The sequence below is a fragment of the Podarcis melisellensis genome (genome assembly GCF_964234715.1).
Source record: "Podarcis melisellensis genome assembly, chromosome: 5".
Classification (NCBI taxonomy): domain Eukaryota; kingdom Metazoa; phylum Chordata; class Lepidosauria; order Squamata; family Lacertidae; genus Podarcis; species Podarcis melisellensis.
Window position 1 is genome coordinate 49,632,022 of NC_138537.1, and position 27,687 is coordinate 49,659,708.

Genomic DNA, 27,687 nt, shown 5'->3' on the forward strand with positions numbered 1-27,687 from the left:
TGGCTATCTATGAAACATAACATCTTATATGGCTTTAAAAGGTAAAGGTAGAGGACCCCTGACAGTTATGTACAGTCGCGAACGACTCTGGGGTTGCGACGCTCATCTCGCTTTACTGGCCGAGGGAGCCAACGTTTGTCCGCAGACCGTTTTTCCAGGTCATGTGGCCAGCATGACTAAGCCACTTCTGGCGAAACCAGAGCAGTACACAGAAATGCCATTTACCTTCTTGCCGGAGCGGTACCTATTTATCTACTTGCACTTTGACGTGCTTTTGAACTGCTAGGTTGGCAGGAGCTGGGACCGAGCAACAGGAGCTCACCCGGTTGTGGGGATTTGAACCGCCGACCTTTTGATTGACAAGCCCAAGGCTCAGTGGTTTAGACCACAGTGTCACCAGCATCCCCCTTATATGGCTTAGGCCTGGGCTATTTAAAGAATGCATTATCCCATACAAACCTGCCTGGGCTCAGAGATCTTTGGAGAAGACCCTTCTCTCCGTTCTGCCACCCTCGCAGGCATGTTGATGGAGATGTGAGAGAAGGCCGTCCCAGTGGCTACTTGCAGTCTTTGGAATTCCCTTCCTAGAGAGGCTAGAATGGGTCCTTCCTTGCTTTTTCTTCCACCAGCAGGTGAAGACTGTTTTATTTCAATAGACTTTCAGGAACTGACTTTTAAAGAAAAGGGCTTTAAATAGTTCTGCGTTTTGCTGTTTTTACTATATGTATATTAATATATATTTTTTATATTGTTTTCATTCTATTATAGTTCTATTAAGTGATTGCCTTTTGTATGTTTTTAGGTTTTTGTATTTTATCCATGTTATTTTAGTTTTTGTAAATGGCCTTGAGTGCCAGTCTGGAGAAGAGAGGGATATTGAGGATCAAAGAAGATTTGTGGAAATTAAATACAGTTCTTCCATACACTTGGCAGCATGAGAAGTGAGGGGCTTTGCTCAAGCTCATTATAGCTTGTACATTATTTAGTGTTATGTGTGAATCAGCCCTTTGAGTAACCATTAAATCAAGGTTAACCTATTTAAATAAGCACTCAGCTTTACATAGAAGCACAGGTCCTGTTTCCTTGGACAATCAGGATTTCTAAATTTTATACAGTGGTACCTTGGGTTACAGATGCTTCAGGTTACAGACTCCGCTAACCCAGAAATAGTACCTCGGGTTAAGAACTTTGCTTCAGGATGAGAACAGAAATTGTGCAGTGGTGGTGCAGCAGCAGCAGCAGCAGGAGGCCCCATTAGCTAAAGTGGTACCTCAGGTTAATAACAGTTTCAGGTTAAGAATGGACCTCCAGAATGAATTAAGTTCTTAACCCGAGGCATCACTGTATTGTATCTTGCTTCTGATGTATAAGATGTAGACAGGAGAACTATATGTTCCATTCTACAGAAAGATGCCAAATTATATATTTCTGGTTTGGATAAAATGATGACAGTAACAGATGATGTTATGCTGAATCAGTTAGCTTCTGGTGCCGGGAAAACAATAAGAATGTATGCGCATGCAGTTTCTACAGAGAAATGTCATCAGAAGGTGACATTACCCTTCAGTTCTTTTGTGGCTAGTCACTTAGCTACTCATGGTCGGCGCAAGACATTTTGCTTCCTGAGGCAAAGGACAAGATGGCTCCTCCCTCACCACTGAATGCACAAAAACATTGGGGAGGGGTCGTAGGTCAATGGCAGAGCATCTGCTTTGCAGGCAGAAGGTCCCAAGTTCAATCACTGGCATCTCAAAGTAGGGCTGAGAAAGATTCGTGCCTAAAAGCACGAGGAACTGCTGCCAGCCAGTGTAGACAATACTCAATGGACTGACTCAGTTTAAGGCAGCTTCCTAAGCTCCTACGTAAACAACTACTGTAAACTGGTAGCTAAATTTCCCTTCAATACTGGCAATGGGACAGTGCCCTCCACTGCACCTCTACTGGGTGACTTTTAAGCCTACAGCAAGAGATGTCACAAAGGAGGACAGGTCATTGCTACTCTGACAACCCACCCACCCACCTTGATCCTAGGCCAATCCGTCTCCTGAGTTGTGATGTTTCTTCAGAACTTTGTGTGACTACTGTTCTGGCTGTAGAGTTGTTGAACCACTCTTTGCGCTCATATCTCCATTTCTCTCACAGATCAGATGACGGTACCTCGGGTTAAATACTTAATTCATTCCGGAGGTCCGTACTTAACCTGAAACTGTTCTTAACCTGAAGCACCACTTTAGCTAATGGGGCCTCCTGCTGCTGCCGCGCCGCCAGAGCACGATTTCTGTTCTCATCCTGAAGCAAAGTTCTTAACCTGAAGCACTATTTCTGGTTTAGCAGAGTCTGTAACCTGAACCGTCTGTAACCTGAGCTACCACTGTATTCATTATCCCCCCCAAAAAAATAAAGTTGAGGGATATTCATAGCACAGCATATAGTCAAACGATAGTCTAGGTCATAGCTTTTAAGCACTTGTCAAATTTGGCTCTTTTATTGATATTACTGTTAGTTTTCTTGGGGAACTATAAGGAGCTTTATTTCAGCTAGTATATGGGGCAACTATTGTTTTGATACCTTTCAAGGTGATAACGCTGTAACATGTAACAGGTTTCCACCCATAGCAGTGCATTTTAAATGAGATCATCTCCCACAACCTTTTCAGATTTTTGTCTTATTAAAGACTCGGCTTTAATCAGATGCGTCTCACAGGCAACTTGGAACGTATGGAGCAGTTCCTAGAAATGCTTCTGGCATTTCAGGTGTTCCTTGAATATCAAATTTATTGATTTTTCTTTTCTTTTAAGGGCTGCTGCCAAGAGTTCATATTCTCCAGATTCTCTGAACTATAACAAAATAGATAGATCCCATCTGTGCCCTATGAAGATATCCATCAGAACAAATTGATCTGTTGGGAAAAGGCAATAGATCAATGCTTAAGCATTCTGGGCTGGCTCCACGCCAAATGTTACACTCCACCACTGTAATAATTATTACTCTGAGGGTTTTTATTCATTTCAGTCCCTTAGTTATGTGATAAAGTCTGTTCATGCATTCACCGGATGTAGAGGGTGTTTTTTTTAATGCGCTGGGCTGCTTCTGAGAATCTACAGCTGTTACCCAGAACTGGCATCTATGAGAAGGGTTAAATCAGTAGAATGGCAAAGACAGAAATAGAGTGGAAAGCAGCTGTGCATTGGGCTGGGCTCAGCTTTTGGATGTGTTTGTGATGTAAATCAGGACACTGTTTATTCATATCCCTTTCACAAACTTGTTCAGAGAGAGAAAGTGTGTGTGTGTGTGTGTGTGTGTGTGTGAGAGAGAGAGAGAGAGAGAGAGAGAGAGAGAGAGAGAGAGAGAGAGAGATATCACATAATTAATCATAATTCATTTAAGACAGCAAACTGTACCGATATTGCACATGCTCCTTACAAAGACAGCTGCAAATAGGGGTCGGCGATGCAGGGCTATTTGTCACATTAAAGGCAGAAAATAATACATTATTGGGGAAAATGAAATTAGAGAACAAAGCAGAAAACAATAAGGAAAGGAGGGATAAAAACAGAGACTGCAGACCTCTTTAAGATTCCTTCTACAACTTCTGATTAAAATTAGAAGTTTATAAAAGTATGCATGGTGAGATAACAGTGGATAGACAGATGTTCCTCCTCTACCCCTAGTACCAGAACTTGGGATCATTAGGTTAAATTGATGGATAACAGGAAAAGACAGATAAAATAATATTTTAATATCATGCTGTGTTGTGATGTGGCCATTGACTTAGATGGCTTTCTAAGGAGTTAGTCCATTAAAAGCATCCAAACTATACTAATAACTGCACCAAATGAAAACAAGCAGATCCCTGCCTGCAGTATCACAATTTAACATTTTCAGAAACTGTCCTGTTCCCATCTGTCTCATCTACATTTCTCATGTCCTGATTAGTACCCAAGTTTTAAGCTGGCCTGGCTGGAGGAGGAAGCTATGAAATTTAAGCTCCATTGGGCAAAACTGACCAGGGAAACAATGGAAAGAGATCAGGGAAATAGGAATCACTTTGTGTCAACTCTGAAACCCTTGAAAACCCTTTTTGCTTGCCAGTGCTCATTGATCTTGCCATCCTGTCTCTGCACTCTCACTTGAACCTCATATTCTCACCTTGAACAAATAAACAAATCATAGGTTGAAGTGAATTAAGGGCTTGCTATTTCTGTATGGTGGACCACTTGGTTGGTCATGTGTCCTACTTTACAGAAGGCAGTCAGAAGACAACCCTCTATTTAAAGGCATCCTATCTTTGAAGAGCTATGCTCTCCAAAGTCCCGTTTAAAGATAAAGAACCATGAGAAGGGAGAGCAGAGACCTTGAAGCTGTCCATCAAGAGGTATCACCTGGACAGTAGTCTGGGCAGACACATATGTAACCATTTAATCTTCCTCACCAGGGTGAGATGTATTGCATTTCTATTTATTGTCACTATTTCTAAGTTGCCATCTTTACACATTTATTTGTTTAAGGGTGCATAAAGTGTTTTACATTCAAATAATACCTCTTCAGGGTACATAAGCACATGCAACTATTATGCAAATCTGTGTCCTCTTTTGACCCCTGTTTGGTTATGTAGAAGTGACCACACAGGACTGCTGGGTTCCTCAAGGACCTATTTTCTAATTCGCAAAAGGCATTGCTGTTGCTAACTTATGAAAAGAAATTACTACCACTGTTGGAAAGTAGCTCACATAATTGTGACATTATCTTTGATCCTACCCCTTTTTTCTGTCATTTCTGGGAAGTAGTAATTGAAAAATGAGCCTTTGAGTGGTATACGTTTTAATGTCTGGGACACAAAGGACTCTCTGCTGCTTTGCAAAACCTCCCTAAGTCCTGCAGTGTAGTAGGGAGATATTTCCCCACATTTAATTCTGTTTTACATAAGGGTTTATTTTAGGTTTTTGTTTGTGCCAGTTTCTATCAGCTCTATGATACCACAGCTCATGCAGATCTGACAGAGTGGAAAAGTTCGGCTGGTGCCAAGGTACTCATCAGAGAGACTCGATAAGAAGATGGCATTGTATAATGATGGTTAAAGGACCAAAGACATGAGAAGCAGAAAAGGCATTTCAGGTCACTTCAACTGTCCCATTGCCATTAGAGGAGCATGCAGTGGTTTTTTTCAGTGCAACTCACTGTAATGTTTCAGACATTAAAGCATCTTCCAGATCTATTCCAAAAGCTATTCTGCTCTCAAAATCACCCCCCCCCCATTTTTACAACAAAGTCAACTTTTCTGTGGCTAGAACCTAGATTGGTTAACTGTACTTTCTTCCAAAATGGTAAAATGGTAAGAAATATATAACGTCTGTTTAAAAATTTGATCTGCTGGAGGAAGTTACGAGGAAACTATATTAACCATGTTACACACTCTGGTTGCTTTGTCAATGCAATTATTAGTTTATGACTTTAGTAAACCAGTGCAATTGCTGTTATATTCAACTATGTTACATTGCTATAAGTAGCTTCGTTTTCCGTTAGATTTTAAAACATCATTATCTTCTATATGTCTTAATTGAAGCATGGTACACCAATAAACAGATTTTTTAAAAAATCACTGCTTGTGCTTCACTCTCTGTCTCACTGGGTTTCTACTGAACAAACTTGAATCCTGACTCTAGCACCAAATTTGTGTTGGTTTTCTGGCCAGGAACGGGCAAGGTATGATTAGCCTTCCATGATTAATGCCTCACTTCTTAACATGTTAATCAACCTTCAGTACATTTAATATGAATCAATGTAAAAAAATTACTTTTATCTTGCTTATGTTGTAATGATGTAATATAATGTTATGTAAAGTAATTTTCTTAATAACAAAGAACATACGTAACTTGGGATCGGGGGGAGGGAACAAAGTTGAGACAGTTTGAAAGCACCTTCTGTTCTCATCTTGTATGTGTGTTTATTTTTTTCACATCAGAACTGGGTGGATAAGGATTGGCTTGATCAGGATATTTGGAAGTTCTTAGAATTCAAAAAAATATTAATAAAAGTCACTGCTGTTGCCAAGGAATAGGATCACCCAAATTCATACAGCCTTAAAATCATTAAGGTGAAAGATAGCATTTGAATTTCAACTTTATCCATTCTAGAATCTAGACATTTGTAATGCATATTTATAGTCATATTGGAGATTAATAGTATGTGAGTTTGAAAGAGATACTCTGGATTCACTGCAGTTTAGACAGCCCATTGAGTCTGTTGCTGAAGTTACCTGTCAGCCAAAAATTTGTCTCTTGGAAATGCAGGGTGTTTACTTAAGTTACATAAAGGACCATGTCCTTCTGCCAATTAACCTTTTGGCAGCTCTTTCTGGGCCTAAAGAAAAAGTATATTTCTACTTCAAGTTTCAGACAAAAAGCAGATGAATAGTAAATATACCAGGGAGTAGCACATATTCCACATAATTTTTTTAATCCATCTGTAATGTTCTGATGTCAGATGGAAGTGATTGTCTGCAGGTTCCAAGGAATATATTGGACAAAATGGAGTGTTGGTTTACCTTTTTAATGGGTCACAAAATCACTTGTCTACTCCGTATTAATTGATCCAAAAATAGCAATCACATGTTGTTTCTATATTTCAGGCCAAGCGAAAGGCAAATTGGAACCCTGTCTTTTCCAAAATATCTGGAGGGTACCATCTTGTTTTCCCTTGATATAGGTGCTTAGTATAGCTGCCGTATTGATTTTATTGAACAGGAGACATATCAACATTCCTATCTTGTAATTCCCATTTAATTTGGGACTTCTGCAATTTCCAACAATAAAATGTTGATTATTTATTTTTACATGAATCCTATATAGTTGTGTAGTCACATTTGTGTGAGAGACATTTACTTATGAATATAATTTCCATTGGTAATCAGAAAATATCATTGATATTTACTAAATATTAGAAACCCCTTATAGACTTTTTGTGTGAAAAAGAAAATGAGCTTATGAAATCTGGGTTTGAGGACTGAAGAAAATATTGGTTTATAGAAAGTAGAATTGTTAGGTGTTATTTTGGAGTGGGCATTTTGAATAATTTTCTTGGAAGTTTTCTTTCTTTTTTTCCTCCTTTTGGTTTATGTTTTTATTTAGATATTTTATCTTTTACAAAAGGATGTTTGGTATTTACCTTTGTATATTTACTTTCAGACTTTATATTCTCTCCCTCTATGATTTTTATTAATTTCAATTGGAAATTTTGCTTCACAACCCCCAACCCAGCTCCTTCCCTTGATCAAGAAACAACCAAAGGCACCAACCAGACAGAAGTAGAAAAAAGTAGAATCTCTTATTACTAAGTGGTTTTCCATAGCTTTTTGCAACTCCAGTTCTGTAATCTATGTACCCATTTCCATTATTAATCATTTTACTTTGTCAGTTCCAGTTGAATGAAGATAAATAATGTCATTCTGAGTTTAAGATCATACTAGTAATTTTTTCCACCAGAATGTGGCCAAGTTATAAAGAAGTGGGATGCTGTTGAGCATGAAATGTTGATGATGTGCTGAAAAGCTGTAGTCAATGAACACAAAACCATGGCAAGGATACAAGTACAGGGATGGGAACAGGCACAAGACTCGTGCACAGGCATGCTTGGAACATCACGCTCAAACCAGAACACTTTACTGACAAAGGGGAAATCTAGGTAGAAACCACTCCCTCCTGACTTGGTGAGTAGATAACCACTGTTGGAATCAGGCTTTAATCAAGACCAAATTAATTGGCTAAAAAATAACGTGGTCATGCTGACTCCGGCCAATCACAACAAGAGTTTTCCAAGATTTACCAGTGTCTAGACAGCTGCTTTTGTGGCTTGTTCATTCTCGGGAGCACAATCCTTTCAAAACTCAACAAGATGGAGAAGGCTTTCTCCTCTTGCAATACCGAATAAGATGCGAACAAGTGAAATTAGTCTCCCTCCTGCTGAATTTTGTTCTCTAACTACATGCTAGTGCAGTTAAATGTGTTTGTCATTAAGGCTGACTGTCCCCATTTCAAAATGAATTCTTTGCATAGCTATACCAGCCATCCCTCAAGTACAAGGATGTCAGCAATCACAGAGGTGACAAAAGTTTTATAGCTTAAGTGACACGTTTAAAAATTAAATAAGTTACCAGGTGATGGTAGCATACACTTAAGTAAAGTTCGTAAATGTGGAAATGCTTAAAACAAACAAAAAAAGCCAATCATGTCATTAAACTGGCCTCCATACCAGAGAACTGGAGGTAGCCAACAGAGGGCAGGAGTCACCTAAGGAAGCCCTGTGTAAGGACTTCTACTTGCACAATGGTGCAGAAGATAAAAGGGCAAACGTAAAGATCAAAAGGCAAATGCTTACTCACACAACTTATAAATAATTTATGGGATCTGGTGTAACAAAATATGGTGATGGCTTCTGGCTTAAAAGGGGATTAGGTAACCCCCCTTAGGTAGTCACGATAACTAAATGGGCTATAACAGGGATGGGGAATTGCGGCCCTTCCAGATGTTGTTGGGTTCCAACATCTGTTGGCTCCAGTCTACATGGCCAATGGTCAGGGGTGATGGGAGCTGTAATCTAGAAACTTCTGGATCCCTGCTCCTGGATTGAGAAACCCTTGATCCAATCCCACAAGGCTCTCCTTATGTTCTTAATGCAGATAAAACTGTAAGATCAGAATATAAACAGAACTGAAGCATCTCTTCAATGGAACGTATGAGACAGAAGTTGCTCCAACACCATGGGAACCTTCAATGCATCATATTAGTTATTTCAAAACCTCCAGGCAAAATATAAATGAAGCATAAATATATTTAGGTCGTTTATTAAAAAGGTATTTCTTTTATAAAAATGTGTAAAATATTCTCATTCATACATTTTCCTTGACATTAGTTGTTCTACTCCGTACCTGTGCGGAGCGTGCAATAATTATTTAAACTCTGCAAATAAGTTACAAAATTAGTGTTAAGACTCCTAGCTTTGAGATGCTAATTGCTATGCAGATTCATACTACCATCTTGCAGGACAACTTGGATCCATATAACATATTTTTGACTGTCTCGGGGGGCCTGACCCCAAATTCATCATATAAAAATGGTTGTTTGGGGGGGGGGCATGACCCACCAAATTCATCATATAAAAATGGTTGTTCGGAAGACTCTTGGTCATGAAAATTTCAGGAAAGCCCCCCACCCCAAGCTTAAACAATTTAAGACTGGCAAGGCTGCCAACTGTCTTAGAAACCTTAAATTTGAATGCTTGTCACTTAACATGTGGTGAATGAAATTCCCCAGTAAAATATTTGCATACTTGTTTGTCCCCCTGGGACCCAAATAGATACTTCAGTATGACAGGGATTTATCAGTAGCCATCACTTTCTTACCTATCAGGAGGGATTTGTTTATGCCATCTAAGGAGCCTGGATTTGTAATAGAGGTGCTTAACATTTTGCATTTCTTTAAAGTGCTTTTCAGGGCATACCTCGTATGACAAAGTTTCTACCGGCTACAGCTACAGATAACAAACAGTATCTTTATAATTAGCAAATGAAGGATCGCTGTATTATTGCTTCTGCAAAGGTCAGAGCCAAAGAAAAGGATAGAAAAATAACAGAAAAGGAATGTAAGGCATACAGCTGCAAATCCCACTCTTCTTCCTAGTTCCATCCTGCAGCCTCCATCTTCCAGGCTCTGAAATGCTTCTCCATTTCATTTCTGGCTTTCCAGTTTCCCACATTTACAGTAGGGATAATTTTCTGAGGTTTCAACCACTGGATGAAGCGTTTCATTTCGAGGAAGCTGCTGTGCTCACTGTAAGGTATTCCTGCAAATGAAACAACACAGAATAAATTTAGCCCAATGGACTTGTATAATATTACAATGGACTTGTATAAAATATCATTTGTTTATTTAATAATTAAGTTTATATCCCGCCCATCATCCCAAAGGAGCCCAGGGTGGCAAACAAGTTATGAAACTATAAAAACATTTTTTAAACATCTTAAAAACAATTCCAGCACAGATGCAGACTGAGAAAGATCTCGACTTAAAAGGCTTGTTGAAAGAGGGAGGTCTTCAGTAGATGCCAAAAAGTCAACAGAGATGGTGCCTGTCTAATATTCAATGGGAGGGAATTCCAAAAGGTATATGTCACGAAAGGCCCAAAGTCTACACTCTGCAGAAAAGACCTCCTGATAAGATAGTATATGCAGAAGAACTTTACCTGCAGAGTGCAGTGTTTGGTTGGGTGTATGATACAGCCTTTCAAGTATCCTGATCCCAAGCTGTATATCAGGCTTTATAGACCAAAAGCAGCACCTTGAACTTAGCCCAGTAACAAATTGGTAGCCAGTGCAATGCTTTCAACATAGAGGTAGTCTGCTGGTGAAATCCTCCCTCAATGAGCAGTTGAGCTGCTACATTTTGCATCAGCTGCAGCTTCCGGACCAACCTCAAGAGCAGTCCCACAGAAAGCACACTGCAGCAATCTTATCTGGAGGTTAACAGAACATGACTATCGTGGTCTTGAAATGTTTGTAGGTATATTACCAGCCAAAGCTGGTAGAAGGTACTCCTAGCCACTGGGGTCACCTGGGTCTCTAGTGACAAAGATGGATCCAGGAGCACCCCAGACTATAAACCTGCTCTTTCAGAGGGAATACTGCCCCATCCAGAGCAGACTGACCAATTATCTGGACTTAAGAACCACCCACCCACAGGGCCTTTGTCTTGCCAGCATTCAGGCTCAGTTTATTGGCCCTCATGCAGTCCAGGGCTTCCAGATCTTCAGCGCCAATGAACATTTCCAATGTCCAATGGTCAGGGTCGATGGGAGTTGTAGTCCAGCAATACCTGGAGGGTCACAGCTTTCCCAAAGTTGGTAACAACAAGCTGTATCCACAGTTGCTTCTACAAGTCCATAGGAGCAGGACCAACAATAGTTAACAATGAAGTATGATGTTCATTAATAAATCATTTCATTTCTGTTAAGGTACCTGTTAAGGTACTCAGAAAAGAAATAACCATATTAAAACATTTGAAATTATGTTACCATATATAGTGATATTTCCTTTGGTCTGAGGTTTAATATCACTCAAAGAGCCACACCCGTCTGAATAAGTCCACCCAGTGGGTTTAAAAGCCAAAATTTGATCAAAATTCTCAGAGAATTTGTTCAAGTGATTCTTCAAATTCTGTTGATAGAAAAGAACAGTTGGTTATTAAGGATTTAAAACATTCATTGCAAAAAAAATTGATAGTCTTCTGATCAAAGCAAAACAGACTACAAATGGCAAGAGTTCTCAGAGTCTTGTCAAATAATCAAATTAGATAAGAATGGAAGCTGTGGCATTTTATACACTTTCAGTGTCCATTCTGTCAACAGTGAATGCCAATTAGTAGTAGAAAAAATGTTTTAAGAAGCTTCAAAAACATTCATTTAAATTACATAAAATGTAGCAACAAAATTTGAAATTTCCACTTGTCAGATTGATAATAAATATATCTGACATAGACTAAGGATTCTCAATGGAGACTTTATGCTAGTCAAACATTAAAAGTGAAAATGATGAATTTTTTGAGCATAGACTTTGTTTTCGTCCATGGAAAGCATAATAAACTTAGTGTGGATTTAAAAGATAATCAATGCTTTTTATGTCAAGATCTGTTTCATGTATGTTCAGTCATTGTACAAAGAGCATCCATTTGAAAATACCTGGAAAGAAAATTGTATGAAATCAGAAGCAGGAAAAGAAACATCAACAAATAAATGCAGGAAAGTAAAGGGAAATTAGAGTCTACAAATACATAAAATAGAAAGCAAAGACTAGCAGTGACACAGACCAAATCAAACACAATTTGAATATAAGCTATTAAGTCAGAAATGTCTATACAGTATAAAGAACAAAATGGAAAATGAAATATGTATACTCTTTAGTAATGAAATAAAAGCACAGCCACTAGAAATAACTTTAAAGCAACTGCACAGGTGTCTGTGGTGCTGAACAGCTGGACTCTCAAATGTTTAACAATTTCACACACACCCCATCAAAAAAATTAGGCTGCTAAAATGAAGAAAACTTGGCAGAAAACCAGGATTGGGTATAGGTGTGAAAGGACTGGCACTGTTCAGTTCTGGCACTGAAAATAAACTCTTAGATTGAGAGGTACTGAGAGGTGGTTTGTTCCTTAATTTTAAATATGAAGTTAGGAACAAGATGACCGACTTCTGTCTCTCCCCACCAATTTAAGCTTTGCCGGATGAGTACAAGTGACGGTTTTAATACTCACCTTAAAATTAATTTGCATCATGGGTAAAAGGTGAAGCAAAGTGTTATTCCAGTCCAGGGTGATGAGGGAATTGATTGTTGCTGATTCCAGGCACTGCAATGTTTTGTATTTGTCTTGGGACATGCTCACTCTTGAACCTAGAACTTCAGCAATAGCTACAGAAAGGGGAGGAAGGATTACGACATGATGGAAACAGAAGTGGGCAAGGAAAAACTTCAATGTCTTAAAAAAATCAGTTTAATGCTCAGTTACCATCCCAGAGGCATATCCAAGTTTTTGTTTTTTTTAACCAAGTCACTTCAGCTTTTGGCTTGTGGCAGATTAAAAGCTGGAAGACACCAGGTCATCCAATAGTGTTTATGATAAAGACTCACAGGGAATTGGCCTAAGTTAGAAAAACATGCCTACCAGCTTCTCTCACTGTCTGCCATCCTGCTTTAAAGAAGTGCATTTTTTATAAACATTGACCAAGTCTGATTTTTACATGCTTGAGTCTTTATATTAATGTACTGTTGCAGTTTACCTAGGAGAAGTAATAGCTACAGTGATAAAAGGTTCTTATTCAAGGAAATGAAGGAATATTTCACTTAGAATCTGGCAGCCCGTATGTGTTGTTTTAAAGGAGAACAACAACCCTTTCGTGGTGGCCCCCTTGTGAGAAACCCAGTGGCACCCACTAATTCCTTTCAAAAAGAACCATCAAAAGCAGTATCTGTTGTCTGATTAAAAACATCCAGCTAATAGGTCTGTACAATTTAGAAGGGTAGTGATTTAAGCATAGGCCATGAAAGGTTTGAAGCGGTTGAAAGATTTGCTTAGTTACAAGTGGGTGGTGGGTGGATTTCAGGAAGCGTTGACATACACGCTTCAACTGTTTCCAATTTGGCATGGAAATAAATTACATTGCATTTGAAAAGTTAATGCACATACCAAGAAGCTGAGGTTAAAAGTTTAAAAAATGCATTACATTTACAGGACTATTAATACAGCTAGAGTGTTTTAAAATTGCAGCATTAGTAAAAAGGGCAGCTATCAGCGAACGGTTCATGTCATAGACTATTTCTTCTCTGTGCACCATGCCAAGAGGCCTATTGTGCTCCGAATTTAAGTACTTTTACAGAAATGCTGTAATGCTTAAAAAAACACAACCATGTTATTAGTAGAAGTTTCAGAATAGATTCCATTGAATGTTCTTCCCTAAGAAAATATTAACTCAAAAAGAATCTTTGCAATTCTTGTGGAATGTTCACTCACATACCTAGAAAGACCTTTTCTTTTCCAACAGAATATGTGCCACAAACAACCAAAGTCCGTGGGTTTAAAGTCACTGTCTCAAAGGCCACATTGACAGCAAACTGAATCACTTCTTGCTGGGAAGGGAAAGTGTATTCAGGACTACAGTATCTAAGAAAAGCAAAGAGAAGACATATTTTAAAAAATCACATTGCTTTGTCAGTTGGCCTACACCAGATATAGCAATGAAAGATCAAGCGCTACAGAGATATAACAATGACCAACTTTGCAGAAGCAACATATTGGAAGTTACAATGGTGTGCTGAGACAGACAGCAGTTCCTAGGATATGTAATTCACCATCAGTGCAAAAGACAACTTAGTACATTAGATTTCAGCTAAATAGTAGAAGGATCTTCCACACTGTAAGGGCCATTTAACAGTGGAATAGAATGCCTCGGAAGATAGTGGGTTCTTCTTTGCTAGAGGTATTCACCTATTAGGGATGCCTTAGTTGGATCCTATCTTGTAAAACCCACATCAAGTTATATGGGGTTGGAGCAGATAATCTCTAACATTCTATGATTTGCCTGAGTTGTTAGAAACTGGTCCCCAGCTCTCCAGCATATACTGCAAAGTAGAGTGGTTATACTGCACTGCTGGGAGAAGGGGAGAGAGCAGTGGGAAGGGTGCATCTGTGAGAAAGTTCCTGACCCAAAAAAGGAGACTTGGAAGCTTGTTTAAATGCTGTCCCTCTTTCAGGCTAGGTGCCAATTGCCAAGGGCTCTTAATAGTGGCAGAAGCACCTGCACCTGATGCAGGAGATAAAATGTCTCCTTTTAAAGCTCTCACCATAAACTACATTGTTATGATTTCTTCTACATCACAATGTATATGGGAGAAGTTACACCACTGGGCTTTTCCAAGACTGTTACTTTTCACTGGCCAAAGTCAAGTCTGTAGGTTTTGGCTAAAGGTTCTATACTTGTTTCTAGGGAACTATCCTCTCAAAATCCAGGTTCAAAGGTGGATTCCCAACAATGACGTCTGCTATGGTGCTTCCAAAGAACTATGTAAGTAACAATTGCTCATATCTCAGTTTAATAAACTAGTGTGTAATCATCCAAACTGGCTCAAGGTAGTCTAGGCTAAGCAGGTTGTGGTGTTTTTTCGTTTTTGGTTTTTTTACACAGCAAGGAAAAGAGCATATCACTGAAATGCAACTTACGTTGTATCTAAGTAGATGGTGTGAACTTTCTGACCGACAAGAAAAGGGCAGCGCTCCATAGAAGGATCTGCCCTGAAGTCTCCTGTGTGTAACATATTAGTCCCATTTGGAAATAGGAATAGGATCATTGCAGCACCAGGACAACTGCCAGAGAAGAGAAGGGGGAAGAAGAGAAAGACATTCCATTTTGTATTTGGGATCCACATAGTTTTAAACATGAACTACAGTTTTTGAAAGCAGGTCTCTACTTAAGTCCATCATTTTAACTCCTTTGGTATTGACCTTGCTTCTGTCAAAGATACCTACTGATTAGCATCGAGCAACACCACTTTGATGCCATCTATTATGCATTCTCTATTCATTGGCAGGACATGGATGTACTGATCTTCCACTCGAAGTTTGCTCTTCACCAGATTTCCAGTTATCTGAACAACAGAAAGTGTTTAACATCACTATGTTTCTGTTTTATCAATTAATCAAGATTTTGTTTGTAGCTGATGCAAAAAAAACCCCCACCCCACCCAAATGAACCTTCTACTACTTTAGATGACACAGAGGAAGAGGAGCTCAAGGCTTCTGAAGCCCACTAAATAACAAGGCTTGCTACAGTAACTGTGACTGATTTCCAAAATAGCACCATTTACGAACAAATATTTACATGAAAATACAGAAAAATAAATGGCAGAATATCTGGCAGAATATTTCTTTAGAACTCTCTTCCGGTTAAACTACTCACCCCACTACCCCATGGGTTTTTTGTTCTTGTTCTTTCCTTTCCTTCTCTGTTTCTGTCTGTCTGTCTCTTTCCCTATTTTCTTCTTTATATATTACAGAATAGGAAAACTGATGTGTGTGCAAGCTAGAATTGTAAAATGTCTAGTATGTAACTTTAAAGAAACAGAGCATGATACACATCAGTGACCTGAGGCGAAGGAATTGGTGGAGACAAACTTATTGATATGGGTCATCTTATCACCAGTTTTATAATTCAGAATGGAGAAAGAGATTCTTCTGTAAATAGCTCAACCCTGCCCCCTTTTCAATAATAAATAACAGAGAAGCTCTTTCCAAACATGTATCTTACAGGCTTGGAGCACTGGTATTGATTATTGTCTCCTCCGCACTAGAGACTCTTGAACATTGTGATTTTGGCATGTGCTCTGTTCACTTCAATATTACAACTTACAGTTCTGCAAAAAGGACAGTAGTGGCAAGGATGACTTAAAAAAACTAAGTGAAGGTGAGGCTAGCTATTCTAGCAGCTCCTGACCACCATTTGTGCTAACCCAAAAAAGATAAATCCCAGAAGTAAATGACAGATTTATTCAAGTCAACTGTAATATTAAATGTACCAGCTGTGTATCAGTAACATTTGCATAGACTGCATAAATCTTATTGTGCACATCACCCTTGAGCCCAAACCTACCTTATTGCAATATATTGGGAATGTAAACTTTTTAGTTAGGCCACCATAATGATCAGAATGGAAGTGTGTAAGAAAATAAGCCTTGCATCCTTCAATTTCTCCATACTGGAATGCATCTACTACAAAACCTGTACCTGTAACAAATTAATACAAGAACAGCCAATCAGCTAATGTACACTGGAATTGCCAAGGTCAACAACTACCACTAGCAATTTAAAAAGTGAATGAAAATAAAGGTAAGGGTCTAAGTAACACAAGACAAAGAGGTTAACTACCAGAGCAAATATAACCTGTACCAGGTCTCTCAACACATCTTGTGTATTTATTAATTTTTACACTTTTGATCAAAGTCCCTCTCTTTCTTGGCCAGTCATCGCAAAACACCACAAACTTCCAAATGAAAACTTTTAAACAATTAAATACGCAAATACACACAGTTAGAATAATTTTACCTAGTTAATTATTTTAGCACAGAATCCTAGATTGCCTGTGCATAGGGCTCAAGAGCCACAGAGGTGGTGAACATCAGAAATATTGGTTGGAAATTCAGGAGACTGCAACCTGAAAGAGCAAGGACTAAGAGAACTCAAGGGATGCATAGAATAGTTTTCCAGTTCTGGGTGTAATACCCAGGAAATGTAACATTGGTCAACATGAAATGCAGCCAGTGAAGCATTTCAAATAAGCAATCTTGAAAACGTGAGTTGCTACATTCTTTTGTGGGTTGGTATGATTCAACATACTATGGCTGCAATCCTGTGCACACTTATCTGGGAATACCATGGGACTTACTTCTGAGTAAAACTATACATGCTTGTAAGAGCTTTGAGGCTGCAATTCTATGCATAATTACTTGGGAGTAAGCCCCATGAAATCAGTAAGGCTTATTTCCAAAGAAATATGCACAGGATGAGGCTCCACGAACAATTTATCAAATGTGTAGTAGAAGAGAAAGAAATTTCATATGAAATGGTTAATTTCATAGAAAGCTTTAAATCATATATGAGACAATGTTACAGAATTTGATGAGCTTCAGATTTAGAAACATAATTAAATTTTAATGGCACTTATTTTCCTAAATACTCTTTCTAAAAAATTAAGAGTATTTACTGGTAGTGTATTTAGTCCTATTCTTCAAGAAAATAAAGTAACTCTTATTACTATTACTATTCTATAGTTTCACACTTCTCCACAAAATAAGGTTTTTAATGGGAACTCATAGCAATGCTCACTCTTTTACTTATATTTTGGTGATTGTTAAAGGCTCCTTCCCATCTTAACAGCAGAACTGCGGTCTTTAAAAAGAGATGAAGAAGTGCTTCAAAGAGGAATTTCACATAGCACAAAAGATGAAAAGATGTTTTATACTTAAGAAGACACAGCAGCAGCACAATGGAAGGAGAATTACAGTTCTAAAACAAAATAGAGCCTGCTACCTGGTATCTTCTTATAGAAGGGACACTGTTTTTTTCTTGTTCCCTCTTCAGCAGGATAGGACTCCCTAAACCTCTTTGTCCACCTTTTCTGTCCACCAGATGTTGGATCTGCAGAGATGACATTTTTGCTTGAAATTTCTCTGATTGTATCAGACTCTCCCACTGATCCTTCGGCTTTCCTCTTTCGAGATCCGGGCCGCTTTCCTGCAGCAGCTGGTGGACTCAAAGTCTGTGTACTTTCACAGAGATTTTTCTTTTGGTTACTCTCCATTTTGGCTTTCGGTTGCAACCCAAAGAAAACACCAATATCCATTTGTTTTAGTTCCTTGGCAGGAGTGGTTTTGACTTCAGCATTAGCAGAAACATATGACAGTGTTTTAGAGACTGTACTTGGGAAAACAGGCATAGCTATGTTATTACAAAGCCTTCCCACTTTTTCTGATACTGAATATGAATTGTTATGAGCCAACCTGCTTCTACATATGCCAGTAACACTTTTACCTTCAGTAACTAAGCTACTACTGGGTTCTTCCACAGTATCTCTTAGGCCAGGTAGAGGAGACTTAGTACCTTCTTCTCTAAATTCTGAAAGCAATGTGCCCTTAGCAGACTCTGTAGAGGCCCAATTAGAGTAATCAGAGTTGCCCCACCCACATTCACCTGCATCAAAAGCTGAAGCACTCAATTTTAGCTCCTCCGGTTTCTCCAGAGTTTTTTTATATTCAACAGGGGGAATGGGTGCTTCTGTGGGATGTTTCAACTGATCCAATATACTTGCTGAACTGCAAACTTTGCCAAGCATGCTACTTTGAGAGAGAGTCTTACAAACACCATCCAGACTTTGGAATGCATTTAATGTTTTGTAGGATTCACTGCTTACTGTAAAATTATGGTCTATGTTGTGTTCCTGGTCACTTAGTTGTGAAGCAGTTAGTGGCTTATTCAAACTTCCAATCCTTCCACTTTTGTCTTCTAGGCTCCCAAAATCAAATAGCCTTTTTCTAAAACGTTCTACCTCTATGTTCTCCTCGTCATCTGTCTCTATAGTGTCTTCCCCATCTGTGTTAAGTGGAGAGTAGGAAATATCACAGTCACTTAGGTCAGCTTCTGAGATTACCGTACTTCGTTGGTAAGAGCCACTGTCCAGATCTTCACCACTTTCAGTTTCTTGATAAAGAGAACCACAGCACTCAGCCAGTTTTACTTCATCTGTACGCTGTGTACTGTGTTCAGATTCTTTAACATTTTCTGTAACGTTTGTAGCTTTTGGCAACAGAAAGCACTGTCTTGGAGGTTTTCCCACACTCTGGAAGTCTTTCAGATCCTGCAACACCCCATCGCTGAAGGCACCGCAGTTGATGGATGAAGAAGTACCAAGACTAAATAAATCATTTTCTGTGTTAGATGAGGAAAATTCAGCAACATATTCCCCTGCTCTGCTTGCAGCAAGAAGGGTGTGGCTATAACGTTTATAATGAGAAGGAATAGTTGAAGTACACAGAAGACCATCAGGGCACTCTAAGAAAAGAAACAAAAACATGTTGGGTGGGAATGGAAGAAAACAAAATGTGTTTTGAGTACAACTGTATACTTACAGAACAACATGGTTCCCAAAAGGTTTACTTAAAAAACACAAAAAATATGACAATTGTCAACCTTCTGTACATTAGCGTTATAGTCTCAAATTTAGTACATGTATGATAGATGTTAGTTCACTGTAATGCCTGATGTCATATGACAGCACCACTTGAAAGAAGAGAGCCTTTAATTTCAAAGAGGACGTTTCAGCATGCATGAAGATGTACAAGCAAGTCCTCCCTATTCTGAATTAAAGGCAATACATTCTTCCCTTCTTACACAGAAATAAAGTTCCTTGGAAATGAATTGTCTCACATCCAAATAACTGCTATTAGAACAGCATGCAATGTCTTGACTGAAAACTTTTCAACTATCTGAAAACAAAATAACAACATGTAACGTTGTGATCTGCTTCCTTAGGCAGAAACAAGTAACACTAATGCCCTTAAGATAAGGACCTCAAAAGATAACACAAGGCACAGGCTGGCACTTTAGCTTTGTAAAATTGTATATATAAAACCTAGCATTTCAGGCAACATTTAAGTTAGACAACATTTGAGTTGGACCCAATATTTATTTTATACTATGGGAACAACTGTGGAAAGCAAATATAAGATTTACGGCATGCTATATGTTAAGAGAGAACTTTATGAAGGTGGTATTGAAAACAACGACCAATTAGCAAAAATGTAAAAATCAATAAAGGGCAACTTTTGGAAGTGTAAAACAACATGTGGTGGTTGTGTAGCATAATTAAAAATTATTGGGAAATGATTTATATTGAACTTTTAAAAATGTTTTTAAAATCTTTTGCTAAAAACCCAGAAGCACTATTGCTGGGGTTAATAACAACAGCAGTTTACAATAAAGAAATAAACTTTTCCATATATTCTATAAATAGTATCCAGTCCTCTTTATATCTTGCCACTGGCCCAGAACCTGTAATTCAGAACTGCAAGATTTTGTTCTCTGAAATCAGATAAACATTTTTACATTATGAAATAATGCTAACTTTCCCAGTTATTTCCATTTTCAACCTGACGTAAGTTTTTGGAAGTTTGTTTCAACTTTGAAAAAGGGCTACTATTATTTTTACATGTCATCCTACAGCCTGCTGCAGAAATTTAAATAAATGTTTCCCTCACATGGAGGTAAGTGATAGAAAAGGCTTCACCTGCGAAGTTTCCAAATTTTGGACTCCTGTTAAAGGCAAAAGCACACACACAAACACAGTAGCAAATATATTTGAAAGACACCTTCTCCCCAGCCATGGCTGTACCTTTTTCAGCAGTTCTTGAGCCATCTAAACATTCTGTCACATGCCAATGAGGTGTTTGGATCAACAACAAAGAAAATGGCATCTGGCAACTGGGGCAATGTCCTTCATAAACTGGACGAGCTTTTAAAGGGGTTTGCTTCTTGCAGTTTTTCTTTCGCTTTGATGGTGTCAATGAAATGCCTTCATGTGACTGTGTGGCAGGGTCATTATTGGGAACACCGACATGTAGATCTGGTTTTAAAGGTGTTTGGCTACTTCTTTGCCTTGGTCCCTGCTTTGTCATCTTCGAAGTCTGTTTTTCTTCTGATGTTTTCCTATTGCCATGTCTTTGTGACTTTCCACCATTTGCTTTATGTACATTTGTACAGATAGCTTCTGAATTCTGGTCTACTGACTTTAGCTTCCGAATAGATTTGTACTCCCAAATGTCTTCCTCCAACAGGCTAACTTCAGACATGACAGCTCAACAACATACAAAATATCTTCTTCAGATTTAATAATATTGTAGCATTTTAAAATATGTGTATTGTTTTCTTCCACTACACTGGATTTTATCTCCTTGTATATGACAAAGATAACCAAACACAATTTTAAAATGCTCAAGTTTGGTTTAGTTCAATAAATTACATTTAAACATGAAACTAAAGTGCACTTAAGAATAGTAGAAAGTCCTTTTCTTCTATCTGTGAGGTAAGTCATAATCTCAGTTTATGGGACGTTTGCTTAGAGTACTCTGCAACAGTACAATTGACTTCTTTGTTTCCCTCTATGATTCTGAAATAAAGAACAATAAGAAGAGGCAAAATTATGTCTAGTCCCTCACAGTACAACATATCCTGAGAAATGGCCATGTTATGTCTAAACCAGCAAAACCAACTCTCTTTTGGCTATTTAAAGTTCAATAACTGAAAATTAGAGTTAACTTTAGCACAAAATTGCTGGATTAGAATTTATCAGGCAATTTCATTCCATCTTAATTGAGACCAGGGATTTTATAGATGTTAAATTAGCACTGCAAAACTAAGAATTATTACTGCTGTGACTGATTATTCTGGCTATTGAGTATACGTTTTGAGTTGTGAATAAAAATTGCTGTGGCAACCTTAACCCAGCTAACTGTCAAGAAACTCAAAACCTGTTCAGTAAAAAATAGGTACAACACTTCAATCTATCTGCAGTTTGAAGCATACTATCTGCATACATATCCTGTTGAGAACAACAAATCTTGCATCGAAATGAACATGTTTAGGATCAGCATGTAAATTTCAGAACAACCCCACATTTTCAGCTGCATGTTTGCAAATCTCATTGTGTTAAATGGAACAATTAAACTAATTTTCAAAAAAAAATGTACATTTATTCCTTTCTATCCCTTTGAAAAACAAGTAAAGGTAAAGGGACCCCGACCGTTAAGTCCAGTTGCGGACGACTCTGGAGTTGCGGTGCTCATCTTGCTTTAGTGGCCAAGGGAGCCGGCATTTGTCGGCAGGCAGCTTCTGGGCCAGCATGACTAAGCCGCTTCTGGGGAACCAGAGCAGCCCATGGAAACGCCGTTTACCTTCCCGCCGGAGCTGTACCTATTTATCTACTTGCACTTTGCTGCCCTTTGGCAGGAGCTGGGACTGAGCAACGGGAGCCCACCCTGTCGCGGTGATTCGAACCGCCAACCTTCTGATGGGCAAGCCCTAGGCTCTGTGGTTTAGACCACAGCACCACCATAACCCATCCCCTGAACCTCATTGTGAGCTTCTAGTTACAGCATTTTGCAGGCAGCGGCTTGTTTTAACCACAATACACCACCACCAAAGAGGGAAAAGAGAACGCTGCACTTATTCCATCTCATTCTGTATCTGTCCATCACAACTGAAAATTTGACAGGGCACCAACTTTGAAGGCTGACTTGAAGAAGACAGTAGCCTAAACAGAAGATAGGATTTTTCTTCTTCCTTTCCCCATTCAAGGGTTGTTGCTGTTGTTTTATTCTGTTTGTCTTCAAGCCCTGGCCCAACAAAAAGAACCTCATGATGTCAGCATATCAAAGTGCGTGCACATTAACACGCCTAAAAGAATTATGGGCATTGTAGTTTGCTAAGGGCTCTTGGAAATTATTACTGGGCGAGAGGTGAATTACAGCACCCACACCCGAAATTCTTTGAGGCGGGGGAAATGTGCTTTGAGGGTGTACTCAGCACAACTCTGTTTCCCAGGACAGTCTTGTGCAAATTAACCCGACTGCATACGTGCCCCTGTTTTAAACGTAAAGGAAAGAAACCCCCAGACATCTACTCAGTCAGAAGGAAAGCAGCAGCAGTGGCAAGCGCCGCCCTTGGCTTTTGGACTCCCTAGTAAGCCATGAATCTGCTCAAGGGGCTCGATTCTGACTCAGCTCAGTACCTGGCGCACCAGAAAACAGTGCAGGATACTGCCCTCCCTTCCCTTCTCACACCGAGTAAACAGCCCCCCCCCCCTCCATCTCCGTCCTCACTCACACGTTTGACAGCAGCGCCAAAGGGAAGCCTCCCATTCTTTCCTTCCTGGTCAGCTTTTGCCGCCTCTCTCGCGCCGCCTATTTTTGCTTCTGGAAAGTCACGCCGTTTACCGCCCTGCGCTTTCGCCAATGTCCACCCCCGGCATTCTGCTTGCTTTTAAAGAAATTGACAACACCACCCTCTTATTTTCTTCAACCTTTTTTTAAAAAAATAATGTTCCTTTTACCAAGTGTGGTCCATATTTTTTTCTTTCTTCCGAATCGACTGACTTGGAATTATGAAGATCGTGTATTTCTTGTCGAATATGCGATTTGGGATGCTTTTTTTGAAATACAAAAGGGGAAAACAAAAACCACTTAGTCCGAAAAACCGATTTATTTTTTTGTTACCACGTCCCTATTTCCCCCGCCACGGTAGGACGTGTGAGGGCGATTTGCTCCACTGACCAGACAGCAGTCTCTCGAAAGTGCTGAAAGCGAAAGCGAAGAGCAGTAAACAGGCAGCGTCCTCCTCTCAGAGTTCTTTCTCTCCGGGAGGGAGTTAGAGAGGCAAGATGGCGGCCGGCGGGGGCTTGGCCGACCTTCTGCCCGCGCAGAGCCAGCTAGACTGCGCGCTGGAGGAAGCGACGACGGCTCAGGAGAAGGAGAACCTGGTATATCAGCACCTGCGGAAGGTGGACACCTGGGAGAGGGATTTGAAAGTCCCCGAGTTCGGAGCAGGTGAGCTTTGAGGATTGGACGAGAAGGACCTCCGCCAAAAGCCCAGCGCTGAGACGCCGCCTTTCCGCGCATCCTCAAGCTCTCGCAGCGCGACTTGGTGTTTCTCCTGTCGTGCCTTTCCGCTCATCGTCTCTTTCTTTCTGGGTGTTGGAAACTAGATGTTGCAAACGACGCTTGCAATTGATTTTTTTTTAATGCAATGGGTTTTGCAATCTTGAAACTTAAGAGAACTCTTTTGCATTCTTTTCCCCGCCGCCAACCCCCTGTATATACACCAGTTTTTCTCCTCTCTTCAGAAATGAAAGGGGACACAGGCACTTGCATTGATAATAGCTACATAGAAAAGAGAGTTGCATGCAGAAGTGGAAAACAGTTGCACCTGCAAAATTATTCTGGGTCTCTCTTACATCTTAAAAAAATAATCCAGAATTAAACGGATGGTCCTGGCCCCCATCACATTCACTTTAAACTCTTTCTTTGGTCGCAAGCAATGTTAAGCAACACATTCCAGATTAAAAATAATAGTATCAGTGTTGGCAACTCCCTTTTCCTCCACCCTTTCAGCAAATACATAAGGTACAAGTGGGAACTGTAATCTCGGTAGCTGATGCTTAGATCCAGGACAGTAATTATGTTGTATTTGTTCACTATCTTGGGAAACAAGGCTGCAACTTCATTCATGTTTACTCCAAAGTTATTTGTTAACTTGTACTTACTCCGAATCATTGGATATTTGGCTGCCCGATGCCTGAGACCAGATAGCTAAGTTGGTTAGAGCATGGTGCTGATAAGACAATGGTTGCAGGTTCGATCCCTGTATGGGACAGCTGCATTGTAGGGGGTTAGACTAAATGATCCTCAGGGTCCCTTCCAACTCTAAAAGCAATGACTACCTTGCTGCATGCAGAGTTCTGCCCCATGCACAGTTGAAATGCAATATGTGTCTATTCAGAAGAGGCAGTGCAATCCCAACCCTCACATCTGTGTTGGAGGGGGTTAGGACAAAGGTGGATTTAGGGGAGTGAAGCCAATTCACCCACACTGGAGACTGAGCCAAGAAGGTACACTGCAACAGTGATGATGGGGGGGGGGGGAGAGATTTTGGTGTCGCAAAGGACCACTGAAATTTGAAAACCCAAACTCAGTCACTGGTTTGGTTGAAGTGTCCCTGCACACAGTCCTGCCTGCCTCTGCTGGTGGGTTAGCACCACCAATGAGGATCACCCCAGTGCATCCACCCACATGACAGGTGAAAGCTACCACCAGTGGAACTCATTGAAGTGAGGCTAGGCGGGCACTACAATGTGGTGGTTGGATAAGTAGCAGATGCAAGTTGTTCTCATTGTTTCAGACTTTGACACTGGCATTCCCACTAATTTGTTGGTTCAAACTACTTCAGATTACCTGTTATTTCAACAGAAGGTAATAATGCCAACTAACTGTGCTTAATTGTATATATATTGAGAAGTATTCCATAAGAAAGATGGGTAAAAAAATACAGCCAACCACTATTATTTCACCTTGCAAAGAATAGTAACTGCCAACTACTTTTCCTTATGAGTTAAAATTGCCAGTTATGAAAGTGGATGCTTAAGAATTAGCTCCACTTCAAGTTATTGTATGGTTATATATCATATATGTCAACATCAAAATTGAATAATATTATTTTGTTGTCAAAAAGATTCTTTAACAAAATGAAAAATACTTTTGGACGTGTTTTTGAAAGTTAGCATGCCTGAATGTGAAATAGGGTAGTTTTCCAGTTTTATGTTAGGTTGGTTATCTTGGGAGGCCTGAAAAAATACAGATTATGAAATATTAAGTAGATGTATGTATGAAAAGTTTTCTTTTTAATTTGAATGTAGCAGTAGACATCTGCTATTTTTGAATTTGCATAGTTCCTTGCACTTTTGCTTCTTGAAAGTAATGGAGTTATTTGCCCTCTGATTTCAGATTTACAATGGCTGAATACAGAAGAATCACTGTCTCTGTACAAAGACCTTTGTGGCAAAGTGGTGGTGTTAGATTTCTTCACTTACTGTTGCATCAATTGTATTCACATACTGCCTGATCTCCATGAGTTAGAGCGGAAGTACTCTGTGAAAGGTATCAACAAGTCTTATTTTTTTTCTGGATGACCCTGTAAATCTTTTAGCATTTGATCTGAATAAATTCAGTAGCTCTCATAGGCATTGTCAAAAATTAATTTAAACACTTTCTTTTAATGAATGTATTTTCATGTATTCTGCTATCCTGTTCCAAGTAATGCCCTGCTGTATATTTGTCATTATAGAAGAAACATTTTTAAAATTTTGTAATGAAAAAGCTGATCTGATCACAAATACCCTGGAGTCCAGAACCTTTGGCTCTGTTCCTTCCTGTTTGAATTTTGGATGCAATTGTATGTGTGCTTATTAGTGAATAGCAGAGCAATTAAAAACAAACAAACTTATGTCACTCTGTAGGTGCCAATCTCCTCCTACCACCTACCAAATGGGCAGGCAGTTGGCCCGCTGGTGAGGACCAGCATGAAACATTTAAATGGGGCATTCCAAAGGCAGGGTGAGCCAATCTCAGATCCACTGGATCTCAAAAAAGTCTCACTTGCATCAGCATTGGGTCCAAACCAGAGCTGGCTAAGGAATCAAGCCCAATTATACTTGCTTCCTTCTGCAGTAGCTGTTGTGAATGACCAGGCTGCAGATGCCATGGTTTCTCTGCTCCTCTGCAAAGCCCCACTGTCAGGGAGGGTGGGGTGGGGTTCATAGCTGTCAACTTTTCTCTTTACTTGCGAGGAATCCTATTTGGAATAAGGGAATTTCCCTTAAAAAAAAGGAAATGTTGACAGCTATGGTGGGGTTGGATTGCAACCTAAACCCTACTGAAATCATTGGCACTCACATACATAAGACTGCACTGTAAAGAATTTAAAGAGACTACAGTCATACCTCGGGATAAATACGCTTCAGGATAAGTATTTTTGGGTTGTGTTCCGCAATGACCCGGAAGTAACAGAGCGTGTTACTTCTGGGTTTCGCCACTCGCACATGCGAAGACGGTCAAAATGACATCACGCGCGTGCGCGAAAATGGCGAAACGCGACCTGCGCAGACGCACAGTTTCGTGTTACGTTTACTTCAAGATGCGAACAGGACTCCAGAACGGATCCTGTTCGCATCCTGAGGTACCACTGTACATTGTTGTACATTGTTCCTTTTTACTTGATGATCTTCCATTTAGTGATCATCAACCTATGCTTTGACTGGTTTTACCCTAATAAGTAAGCATATTCTGGCACTGCACATAGGTGGGGAAGCATAGTCCACTGCAGGGAAGAAGAACCTTTGAACTTGCTTGATGGACCCTGCTGGGCTGGGAATGATGGTGTTGGAATCTTAACAGCATCTGGGGTGCCACCTGTTCTGTAACCCTGATCTGGTTGTCAAAGGGTTTGTAACAGCACTGCTTGATTTGCAGCCAACTGGCTGAGATTGTGACTGATAGATTAGAAATCTTGATTCCATCTACAATTTGCAATTTTGCATTCAGGTTCTCATGGTTGACATACAGAGCCTCTTAGACAATGTTCCATAGGAAGGATTCTAGGTACAGACATTAATGTACGTTCTTGGGTACAGTTTACTGGAATCCCAACTGCACTTTACTGAGAACGACCTAGTTAATGTTATCATGCCTTTCTTCATAAAACATAGTTTGTGAAGCCAGGAATAAGTGTTTTGGCCAAGCTCTCCTCCTTTGCCCCTTTCCCATTGTGTCCTGACTTCAGCATGAATATCCTGGATTGTATTAAGTGAAAGTTTCCTGTTATGTGCAAATTGAGGTATGCTAGCTTGATATATATTGCTTAACAAATCAGGAAAATGGGCTAGAATCTTCCTTCATAGTTTCATCCTAGTTGTTAAATCAGAGCTCTCCATTTTGGACATAAAGACCCAGTAGCTTGCTACATTTCTAGTCAACAAATTCTATTGTTGATT

General features: G+C 39.6%; 2 protein-coding genes across 2 annotated transcripts in view; one reads left to right on the forward strand and one right to left on the reverse strand.

Annotated features, from left to right (window-relative positions):
- Positions 1–9,546: 9,546 nt before the first annotated feature.
- On the reverse strand, positions 9,547–23,055 carry DCLRE1A (DNA cross-link repair 1A). The gene is made up of 10 exons (XM_081912049.1): positions 22,973–23,055; positions 20,482–21,255; positions 17,625–19,142; positions 16,189–16,322; positions 15,069–15,187; positions 14,763–14,906; positions 13,561–13,706; positions 12,303–12,457; positions 11,065–11,206; positions 9,547–9,837 (listed from the first exon to the last, which is right to left on the reverse strand). Exons 2-10 carry the CDS (start codon positions 20,936–20,938, stop codon positions 9,671–9,673), a joined length of 2,982 nt encoding a protein of 993 aa, XP_081768175.1. The 5' UTR covers positions 20,939–21,255; positions 22,973–23,055; the 3' UTR covers positions 9,547–9,670.
- Positions 23,056–23,485: 430 nt separating this feature from the next.
- The window catches only part of NHLRC2 (NHL repeat containing 2), a 31,610-nt gene continuing 27,408 nt past the window's right edge, over positions 23,486–27,687 (forward strand). The window contains exons 1-2 of the mRNA XM_081912162.1: positions 23,486–23,689; positions 25,643–25,795. Of these exons, the coding sequence (XP_081768288.1) occupies positions 23,524–23,689; positions 25,643–25,795 (319 nt within the window). The 5' untranslated portion in view covers positions 23,486–23,523. The remainder of the gene's footprint in view (positions 23,690–25,642; positions 25,796–27,687) is intronic.

Bases quoted from the DNA above. Each gene is read 5' to 3' on its own strand.
- DCLRE1A (XM_081912049.1), bottom strand. From the start codon at position 20,938: ATGTCTGAAGTTAGCCTGTTGGAGGAAGACATTTGGGAGTACAAATCT. The intron at 12,458-13,560 runs GTATGTGAGTGA...CCCTTTCTGTAG, and splicing joins AAAAGAAAAGGTCTTTCTAG to CTATTGCTGAAGTTCTAGGT. The intron at 11,207-12,302 runs GTGAGTATTAAA...TTCTATCAACAG, and splicing joins TGATGCAAATTAATTTTAAG to AATTTGAAGAATCACTTGAA.